The sequence below is a fragment of the Mizuhopecten yessoensis genome, unplaced genomic scaffold (assembly GCF_002113885.1).
Source record: "Mizuhopecten yessoensis strain PY_sf001 unplaced genomic scaffold, ASM211388v2 scaffold5547, whole genome shotgun sequence".
NCBI lineage: Eukaryota > Metazoa > Mollusca > Bivalvia > Pectinida > Pectinidae > Mizuhopecten > Mizuhopecten yessoensis.
Genome location: NW_018406103.1, coordinates 150,228 through 162,412, shown reverse-complemented (window position 1 = coordinate 162,412; position 12,185 = coordinate 150,228). Strand labels below are relative to the sequence as shown.

Genomic DNA, 12,185 nt, shown 5'->3' with positions numbered 1-12,185 from the left:
CAAAATATCTAAGTCTGGTGTCAGGGCCAGAGGAAACTCAGACTAGACTCTATAACTCATTCACCCCTAAATTTTCATAATGAACTATTCCAACCTTTGAATTGGAAGAGTTCAAATGTGTCTTCAGGGGTGAAGGAGTTAATTGGTTCTGTAGAGGTCCTTTACAGGAAAAGTTGTGGACAGACGAACACAATGCACCATCACATAAGCTCACAGGTTCTTCATTTTGTACCAGGTGATTTAACAAGACAAGAACAATGGATATGTTTGTTTGATTATTTTTATTCAGGTTTGTATAAAAAAATGATCATTCATTAAAAATATCTGACAGCTTATATATACAACAATATAATTACAATCTTTTTTATGATAATCACATATAAAATGAACCAATATGATATGTATATATTGACTTTCTTTAAAATCTACACCCATTCTCTTTGATATGTTAAATGACGATTATACATATAATATATGTATTTTAGTGGGAATCATTACACAGAACTAAGAAAATCCTGAAAATGTATGTCCCAATATGATTATTTTATTTTCAGAGCCATACTTGATGAATTAAGGATTACAATTGCTTAAAATTTGCTTTGGAAGAGAACTGGAAACTGAAAATCTAGGTATATAAAATGTTCACTGATCTGGAAGAATCCATTATAGTCTACAGTGATGAAAGGGTTCACCTGGTTTTATCAGATGACATTTAATTAATATGACTATCATTCTTTTTTTTTGTTTCAAATTTTCATGATATGTAGCTGGATTAGATTGTTGAAAAGGTGGAAATGATCAGGTGTGAAAGTTTTTGTGTTCAGATACTTCAACCTAATCAAAAGGTTAGAAATTGTGACACTGACCATGGTTCTGAAAACTTTTAAAGATATACATTTGTAATCCAAATATTTTCATGCTAATTTACTCTATGCAGAGAATAATGCTAACATTTTTACACGCCAGCAATTTCGACTTTTACAATTAAAAAAAAAAAAATGCATGAAAAAAGGGTGGTTTTGTTACATATTCATCCTCCAGACTAGGTCAAGTTAAAACCAAGTAAAAAACAAAATTATCCTAATTGAAATGATACCGCTCTAATTAACCAACTGAGCTTCTTGATTGGTCAATTTTGTTTTGGCCTTATCAACATACACATATCTATAGATTTAATGATTTTTTGAGCTATCATATCATAGTTTAAGTTTAAATAATTTAGAGTGGAAAGCTGTTATTTCTTCCTAACAATGAATTACTGCCATCATTTGTTGAGTGAAAGTGCATTACATTGACAAAGTGTACAAATTAGTTTGGAACTCATTCACCCCTGAAATTTTATAATAAATTATTCCATCCTTTGAATTGGAGGAGTTCAAATGTGTCTTAAGGGGTGAATGAGTTTAAGATATTTTGGTTTAACACAGTTTAATAGGAATTTGAAAACTAATGGAATGCATGGCACATTTATTAACAGAAAAATGGAATGTAAACTTTAAAATGAAAAGTAATTCAATCATTTCTATATACATGTATATTTATCTATTTACATTATTTTGTGTTTCTTGTCTCCTCACACGATATATTTACAAATGTGAAAAAAAAATGAAATTGTTGAAATGATATTTATATACAATGTTATGACAAATTAAAATCATAATTTCTGAATATAATTAATAGCCATAGGATCAACCTATGGAAATTCTATTGAAGATTCTTTTGCATCATATATACTGATGTATACTAAGATTTCATCTTTTTCCTGTAGCTTATATGTAGCTACATTCTCCACGTGTCTTATCAGTTTTTGTAACAGCCAGGATTTTCAGTTGACCTTCAACCAAAACCTTAAGAAATTTAGAGGTTCAAAACATTCTTCAAAATCCAAGAGTTAAAGCTAAATTTGGGAAATTAAAAAATATATACTCTCAGGGGGTCTACTGAAAACCCGGACTCGGACTGTGGTTTATCTCTGGTTATCTCCCTTTGATAAATATGTGATCACACATTTAATTAACCCTTTCACCCCTATGTAACTTTAATAGACTCTACCATGCATTGAAATGGATGAGTTCATTATGGTCTTCAGCGGTGAAAGGGTTATACACAAACAGTTAAAAATCTTTGAAAGTATCAAAGAAAATATATAAATGAAAAGAATATATTCCTTACTTCTTATCTTAGGTAGGCTGCTAATGATCAGGTGTTCAACGGGTTCAGTATTGAAGTGTAATATGAGATGTTTAAAAATAAATTCCATTTACAGTATAAACATATGTATATTTCAAATTTTCTATGAAAGCAAACCATATACATGTTACTCTGTACCAGTTAAAGATCCAGACTGGAGCATTTTATTTTCCTGAATTTTTCAAAATTCCATTAAAATTTGGACCCGATCATGACAATAACGGTAAAAATACAAAATCAATTGTATTTCTTAACAAAACAAGAGTATTTTAGGCATTTCACATTTAACTTACGTCAATACTCTTGAAACTATCAATCATTTGAAATTTTTGAAGATTTTTTATAACAGCACATACTGTAGTGCATTTTATGGAGCTTATTTTGAATTGAAAAAGGGGGCGGAGGAACACCCCCAAAAAACTGCATAGTTCATACTAAGGATTTTAACATTAGAAATTTTACCAATGATGCACTTTCTATACAGGAATTTGAATCATAAATGAATCACACGGAAAAAATAAGAGCCTAATTTATGGACGGCAAAGTCTATACATTGACAGGTACATAGCTTGACGGGGAAGTTCATCTTTGCCAGAAAAGCTTAATATGGTTGTTTTGTGTCCTTTATAGAAGGAGAATACTAAAAAATATATAAAAAAAATGGAATTTCCTTCACAATTCTAACAGATACTGTGGTTCTGCTTTCCTTAATTCTAACTGAAAATACTTTAATGCACGGTATATAATATTTTGTATGGTGTTTCAAATAATATTTATTGCAAGGTTTAAACGATATATAAAAAAAAATGTACCTTACAAATGTCAAGACATTTACATCAGGTGTACATTATAAAATGTACTGTACGCCAAGATACTTTCGCCCAGTCAAACTTTCGCTGTTAAAATTCATATATTTTATTCTCCCAGTGATAATTTTGCCTGTCATATTTGACTGGGTTTATAATATTGTTTATCAACATCTATAATGATGAAATATTTTTTTTGTACCTCTGCTAAAAGACAATGTTTGACAATACCCACTACCAGAATGACTACAAAGTCCAAGTGTCTGTATTTCTTTTTTTCAGGAAGCCAATAAAATTTGAAGAAAACTTCACCTAAATACAAGTAGAATACATAAGATTAAATTGATATATGTGCAGCACTCAAACGAAAGATTCTGATTTTCCTGTGGCAGTGCTTTCCATCCCTAGTGCACTTGCTGCCGGAGGGGGAGGGGGACGATGTTTGTCAACGACGCGTGCCGTGCCTCTCTTCTTCTTTTTACGAATGTCTGTAGATTTGATGAAAGCTGCGAGCCCACCAAATGCCGAGAAAAACCCAGACAGGACGTAGAATCCGAACGAAAACGAGAAGTAACTCAGCCACGGTCTGGGCATCCAGTTGGGATCTTTGGCCTTCATGGCAAACACCAGCGAGCAGATAAGTACCAGAACGCCTGTAAAAGTAAGGGTCAAAGTTGATATATATATACAAAATCAGTTGCTGTGTATTAAATAACACATATCTCTCCTAAATACTCATTGTTAGATTATAATTCTGTTGATTCATGATCATGCTATAGCAGGTAATTAACATCCATATTTTATGATGCCATTTCAAGTATGACATCACAATGCTTTCTGCCAAATGCATCTACCGGGTAATGTAACAATTATCTATCAAGGACTCTTATTGTTGCAAATGTGTGGTTAATTGGACCTACATTGTAAGTCTTAGTAAGAAAGTGATATTGATTTCGTTAATTTTGAATTTGTATACACAAGACTGTTTATAATAAAACTCAGCAGTTCCATCTTCTCAGTATCTTTTAATTACTATGAACATCATATAAATATACAGGTAGAAAATACAACTACCATTTAAACAAGATATTTACAGATTGATTAAACAAAACAAAATGTTTCCCTTTTGTCAAACCAGATTTTCTTCAATTAAATATTTTTTCAATATCTGAAATTTATAAAGAATGAAATTTAACATGCCATTCTTTTTTCAAATATTTATGATATTCAGTTGTTTATTACCTTTTAAAAATATTCTACAACTGTTAATGGGCGCACCATAGCTAAATGCTATATACTGCAGATATTTATACATGAATTTCAACTTACATTTTAACCCTTTTACCCCTATGTAACTTTAGTAGACTCTACCATGCATTGATCTGGATGAGTCCATTATGGTCTAGAGTGGTGAAAGGGTTCAGGTAATGCAACATACTGCTTTTCTCCTTATTATCTTATATAATAATTATAAAACATTTCAATTTCTTATAGGGTTCTCTCCAACATTTTATTTTAAGCTGACATGTTTCATTGTCGACAGATCTATATGCTGTAGCTATATAGGCAGACAGGACACAATGTATAGCATGCAACACAAAAAGCGCATATTGGAAGTGGAGATGAAGACAAAGTCCTTAATTTTCCCCACTTTAAACACTTGCATTACCAGTATTCTGGCACATTTAAAACAAAAGGATTAATTCTTATACAGTTGATCAAATTGACTGGAGATTTTTGAGAGAGCAAAATCATATCTGAATAGTTCATGCTCTATTTTTTTTAATGGACAAAATCTGGAGCAACTATTCAAAATGTTCAGTTGTCAATTTACCTGAAGCGAAGAAGAGAACAGCAGTGATGACAAACAACCTGAGTTTTCGTGGCTCGTAGTATTTGATCCTGACGGACTCGCACATGTAGGAACTCATAAGGAAGACAACGGCTATACAGCACAGCAGGGTGAAGATGACCAGTGCCTGGACAGCACGGAACCATGCTGGTGACAAAAATACAGATATTTAGGACAGGACAATAGATTCTTCATAGTTTTAAATACATTGTTTTACAAAATGTCAATACAATTTAGAAATTTGAACATTGATGTTACAAGCGAATGATTCACTGACTCCAAAAAAATACATAATCAGCTCGGCAGAGCAGGGACATTTTTATAGTGTTGTAAAAGATTTTCGGAAGCAAAACATAGATTTTCATTGATGATACTGTATATATATCAATGTACATTGTACGTGTGTCAATTGCCTGTTACCAGGTATATGGTGCAATTGGTTAGAATATCTACTACCGTTCTTTGAGAAGTCAGGTTGAAGTTAGGCATTATGCATTTCCCCCTTCCCTGTCACAGTCTAGTAAACAACCATTGTTTCAGGTATTGGATGTACACGGTGGCAACAGGGATACCAAAAACAAGGTTCAGACTCACTTGTACGTAGTGCTGTACATGTCTTTGGGAGCAAATACCGGTAACTCAGAATAAAGAGGGATCGGGGGAAGTAGCAAAATTTGACTGGGTTGATTGCCAGCTAGCTGTGACAATGTTTCTGAGTTGGCTAGAGTGCCCATTTAATTTAGAGGTCATAAGGTACAAATACCGGTCTTTCTGTGCATTTATATGTATTTATTATTGTACATTTATTATATTGTCAAAGGTGGTAGGTACAGTGACTGGGTTAATTAGTGATTCCTCTGGCCTGGCCGTTACATGTACACCAGATTAGAAACTTGTGACATTTTAACAGAACTATGTGCTAGTGTTGGGGGCTACACATATATAGCGCAATATAAGTTTTGCGTCAGATGGAGCACTCTCAATTCTGGGGTACAGGTGTATATATATGTACATTGTCATATACTGATCAAAACCATATCAGTCACCAATCGCTGTTCAACTAGTACTCTGTCCATTGCTACAAACCAACTCCCTCAGCTAAAATGTCCTAAGAATTTCGAGGCTAGGGGAAACTATATAATTAAGAGGCCATATTATAAATTGATAACAGAAGATAGAGAAATGCAAAGTCCATACCAGGATTTGGACCTAGGAGTCTTAAAAGAGTCAAAACTGTGATAGATGGTCTAACAATTGAGGTACCTGGTCGCGGACGATCGACCCAGTCCACCGTTACGCTACATAATATGAAATGTTCTATTTTTCCACACAGGAAAAAATATAATGATCTTTATGCAATTTTTTTTTTACAAGTTTAAAACAAATTAATATTAACTCAAAAGAGCTACTCTTAAGACAATAATAACAATGAGATATAATATGACATAAACACAACAAATAAATATAACTATCTCACATAATGGTAGCATTTATAATAAAGTAACACCACTTTCAAGTTTTTAAGTGAAGGTTTTATTTTGAAGAAAAAAAGAAAGAACTAGTCATTATAAGCAACACTGATATGAACATTTCTAGTGAAACTGAGGTCAGTCTGGCTTTTGGTAAAGGTAAACCGAGACAATTTAAAGCTTATATCTTACCTATAGTCAAAACAAGAGTTAAGTCCCCTTGATTATGATTCATGATCAATTACATTCAAAAAGTAGCTTAAATCATGATAGTTTCTATATAATTACTTCTAAACTTTGCTAAGACAAGTTCATATAATAAAATGTAATCGTCTAGGGTAGAACAATGTCGAAAAATATAATAATAACAGGTGAATCATGATTTGACCTACATTTTGATTACCTTTATTTACACCTGTAAATTGGTCATACTTACGCGGCATAATGTCGTCAAAAACCTCCTCAAAGAAAGTAGAGTGTATCCACCAGCATCCTACGTATGACCTCAAATTAGGATCTCTTGGTTTCACCCAGCCTGATAGACAAATTTGCCACATGCCTACATTGGCGAGCGGGCTGTGAACCCTTCCCCAAGATTTGAACCAATACGGCGATGCAAACGCTATGAAGACCAGCAACAGGGAAGCGAGTGCACACATGTAGGAGAACCAATATACATAGCCTAAACCTGCTTCTCGAATTCGTCTCCTTTCTGATGCTGTCGTGGTGGCATCTGTAACCACAGATCCACCCACATTCGAGTCTGCTCCCCAATCTCTTCTTCCCCTTACCATAGCCATTTTGTTATGTCTACCTGTTTGTTCCGTTGGGCGAGTCGATTTTCGCACCTGTGTTAGCTTCCTGTTTCCGCCGTTCGAGTTACCTCGGGACTTTACATATCTTTACACAACTCAAAATGGAATCGTAAATTCCAACGGGTAGACAGGTTTACTATTGAAAGCTATTAAAAGAAATTAAAAATGAATGCATGTTTACATAATTTAAACAAGGGAGATATCAGTTGTTTTAAATGAATGAAATAAAGAAAAAAAAAGAAACAACAATACATCAACTAAGATTATACATTATCCTACCTGCGTTGTTGACATTCTTGGTCCCTGACATCACCTTCCTATTTTTTTTGTCTCGGACTTCTTCATTGTTACTTTACACAATAATTTTACAAAAGAAATGCTTCTGTATGTGAAGAGTCGGAGTCGTAATTTATCCCGTAGAGTACCAAAGCCATTTCTTTTTATTTCTTTGTTTGGTTAATTCATGATCAAATCTAACAGAGATTTGAAATTACACCGTATTACCAGAAGTTTTATGAACGACTTAAAAAATAAGAGCTGAGCCTTAATTAATTACCACGTGTTTTCACCTAATTTTCCTACGATAGATTGATGATTGATAAATAAATGAAGAATTATATTCGACACCTTATGATAGTTTCTCGTGTTGCATGTGAAACACGAGACACCATCCCGTACACATTTCTGAATATGTACTTGAAGTGTTACCTCCCTTATTCTGCTGGTATCTGCTAAAGTGAATATATTTATAACTGAATTGTCACTTAATTATTCTACGGATTCAGATAATAATCTAATTCCGTCGTTATTCTAACAAATTTACTTTACAGAATATAAATATTCGTGATCTAAACAAGCTCAGACTGAAAAGCCATTTTTTTGCCCGATAGTTTTTCATTGATATAACTTTATTTGATATTTTAAATAGTTTGTTTAACCATGGACTTCAGTTATAGATAGCAATATATAATTCCGTGGTTTAACATCCTTTCTGTAAACATTTGGTTCGAATTAATAATGAAGTACAGTCTTTATCATGAACCATGCCTCTACTCAAAAACAGATAATTAAGGCTATCAAGCTGAAGGTTACGTCAAACCTCGGGCCGGAGTAAGAAATCTACCAGCAGAATATAACAACTTTGTAAATGTATCTCGAAGGATGCAAAAAAATACGTTTACAGGTGGTTGTCCTTGTTAAATGTAGTCATAATGTATACTAAAATCTAATCACACTGCAGCGTACAGCTGCTTCGTCGTTCTACCGGTGATGCTAGACTATATATTAGCTACAGCAAGAGACTACGGCGCTATATGATCCGAATTTGGTGGAGGGATTGTGCGATCTCGCCGCTCAAGGAAAAACTCGTGGACACAGTAAAAAATATATACCCAAACAACATTGTAATTTGAATATTAGAAAACATTACTTTACTCAAAGAATAATTTATATCTGGAATAGTCTCACACAAGATGTTATTCCATCTTGTAACGTATTTGACTTTGAGAAAAACTTGAATGAATTCTGGAAAAATCTTGAGTTGAAGTACATCATACAGCGTCGTACGTATAGACTTATTTTATGTTTACCACATTGTATTTCAAATTATATCGATGTTGATATAGAGACAGCAGTGCCTGCGTCCACTTATATCCCATTAAACAAACTAACAAAGACTACCGTGCTTATAATACAGTTTCCGAGTTACGCAGTAATTCTATTACGTCATTATGTATGTCATTTTTAAAAAGCGTAATATGAAAAAAAATACATATTGTAGTGATGATTAGATAAACAATTTCATATAACCAAAATGTATGTATGAAATAGTTCATGGTTGTGAGAAACAAATGTATTCAATTTTGTTTACTATTTCATATGAAATTGATGAAATTCGTCCCGAAGTTGTCACTGAAGCTGAGCTTAAACAATATTTTATTATTCAACAATTACATGCATAATAACAATCATACAAAACACACGAAGTAGATGAATAAGGATTTGCAAGTCATCTTCCTTTGTTTGGTCTGCATGCATGGCTATATTAACTAATGTTGTTGAACATTGCAAATGTTTCTATATTTTCATAAGGTATATCCAGAGTTAAAAGAGATATCTCAATACGTTGATGAGATATTCCCTAACATTAATACCGCTTTCTCCTTTAAGTATTAGTTGTTCAGATGGACTGTCATATTGTTCTGTTTGTCATCCCGAGTAAGGTATTGCCAGTGATGGTATGTAGTTTCGACCTCATTCTACATACACATATTACAATATCTGATTTATAGAAACAGTTTCCGATTTAATTATTATTATTTTTATCTTGCAACCAATTATTACAATATCAATATGCTTATACTTACCCAAACACAATCGTTAAGCTAATGATATATAAGAAACGAGTACAATTCATGAAATTCAGAGGATGTATACAATGATCTATCAGGAACATTTAAGCATATAAAAACTCGTATCAATACAGATGTTGAAAAAAGGGATGACATTGAAAAGAATTGACAGCTTACAAACAGGGTAAACATCTTAAAAGCAATACATATATATATATATATGATAAACTTATATTACACGGCATTCAAAAGGAAAGGGATAAGGGGCCTTCACTGGTTCAACAAAAGATAAGTATAAGTGTGATATAAAACCGTTTGTTTCTACTTACAACCAATATAACGTTAATATGTTTCCAATTTTAAAAAGCTCAGAAAACTTTATGAAGACAGATGAACGTATGGGGGTGATCCGTTGCAGAAAGAAAATCATAAACTATAAAAGACAACCTAAACATTTGAAAAGTACTTTTTTTCTAAAGTTTATTTTTTCTAAACAAAATATACGTGCGTCGAAATGTAACAAAACAAGATGTGATGTTTGTAGTACATTCAAAAATGGGGAAAAAATGAGGTAAAAGCTAATATGAACTGTACATCTCGGAACGTTGTTTATTAAATGATCTGTGTTAATTGTGCTGAATTTTACATTGGACAAACTGGTTGTGAATTGCTTCAACGTATGACACTTCACAGACAACAAACAAAAACGACCATCTTATATTTTTAACATTGTATCTTACAACTTCCGTTAATAATGAAAACCCTTAGTAAACTCAGTACATTAGGATATCATGTCATTTGATTTGAAGTATACTGGAAATCGACCTTGTTCAAATTGAACTGCAGAATTTGATTTTGTTTACAATCATTTCATAAGGCACATTTACTGTTTCTGTATTTTGTAGTTCACTGCCCAATTATTCTATGAATATTTTCAAATATTATTAATGGAACACGTTTACAGCTTGTGTAGTATTCAAACAACCTTTTATTTCTGAACAATTAGCTTTATAGGTGATACACACAATGTTTAGACTGGTTCTAACCGAGGGAGTTAATATGTCTTAGCATCATCGATGAGTCCTAAAAGAATAAAACAGCTAAGTGGTACAGTGTAATTCAGTTTTAGCATGCGACATCTATTATATCAAAGGTGCAGGCATAAGTGTTTTCTTACGTTTATCATACAACTCCTTAGCTTAACAACAGAACATGCGGAGGAAGTAAATGTTACACCATACATATACTAATAGTTGTAGACAAGTTCTAGCACACAATTATGTTTTGAAGCAAAAGGATAATTTTGATGAGCTTAACATTGTTATTAAAAATTAGAATTTGTTGTTTTTGTTTATATTTACAAATATACGAGACTAAGAAACCTATCATAATTAATGCCAAATAAAATTGAAAGTTCTCTTGAAACCATGGTATTTATGTTTTATTCATCATGTTACATTGTTACAAACGGACGAAAGGGCCTTATCATATCTTAGTCTGCGTTATGTACGCTTAGCATGTTTTTCCCCATACATAGGAAATTGATTGATACGCTACGTCATGACGCGTCGAGAACAGACAGACCGCCAGAGGGACTGGATGAATGCACGAAAGGATGAACACGAGAAGTTTAATATATATTAATTAATTTTGTAAAACTAGTTAGTTTTTATTCCCGTTTCATTGATTTATCAAAGATGAGTAGGATTGTATATGATTAGTTGTTTTGATGTTCAAGAACAATAGTTTTATATAGGAACAGTTATTTTTATATACATTATGTAACACTATTTCATCATGAATGTTTAACAAGAATGTAATGATATAAATTACATAGTGAACTATGATGTTGTATGATATTATGTTCTGTAAGATAACATACAATCATTATATTCAGTTTGAACATGATTTTATAATGTAATCATAATGTAATTATTATGTTTAGTGTATTGTAGCCGTCTTTAGTAGTTCTGTATTGAATCGTTCATAACTTACTATACACATTTTCAGCTATGTTTTTATTTTATATACTACGTAAAGGAATTAAAACGGAAATACAAATATACTACTATGTGTATAAGGAAGTACATTTCGTGTCATAGAGAACTGTATGGCCAGACTAAGATCTGATAAGGCCCTTTCGTCCGTTTGTAACAATGTATAAAATGATAATTAAAACATAGATGCCATGGTTTCAAAAGAACTTTCAATTTCATTTGGCATTAGTTATGATTGTACTAAATATACGTTTGTATGTCAATACATGTTTATGTAATAATCTCTTCAATGTGATATTAATTAACTGGCAAATAGACCAAACCTCATGGTGCCATACATTATGAACAGAGTACAAATGAACCACACATGCATACATATATTTAGCTACATCCAATTCGGTCATTGACCCTCGTTACTGTCTAAATGTGATCCAGCGTTCATTGCCCCCTCCAACCACGTGGTCCCGGCCCAAAGCGTACATAACGCTGAATTCGTTTGCGGATGGGTCAATGAGCCCCAGTTACGCCGTGACATAGCCTACTGACATACATACAGGCCAATAGGAGCTCGCGTCCTTAAATGACTTTACCTCAATAACCCGACTGTTATCATTCACAATACAAACTAGGGAAATATCCATTTGCGTGAGGGGCGTTAAGGTTTTTATATATTATTTTAGAAATATCCTAATTATCTACTCGTGA

General features: G+C 32.8%; 1 protein-coding gene across 1 annotated transcript; it reads right to left on the bottom strand.

Moving 5' to 3' along the window:
• Positions 1-2,367: 2,367 nt before the first annotated feature.
• Positions 2,368-7,187, bottom strand: LOC110450894. Its single transcript, XM_021498674.1, has 3 exons — positions 6,754-7,187; positions 4,831-4,995; positions 2,368-3,649 (listed from the first exon to the last, which is right to left on the bottom strand). The coding sequence occupies exons 1-3, from the start codon at positions 7,115-7,117 to the stop codon at positions 3,357-3,359; spliced, it is 822 nt and encodes a 273-aa protein (XP_021354349.1). The 5' UTR covers positions 7,118-7,187; the 3' UTR covers positions 2,368-3,356.
• Between the last annotated feature and the right edge of the window lie 4,998 nt (positions 7,188-12,185).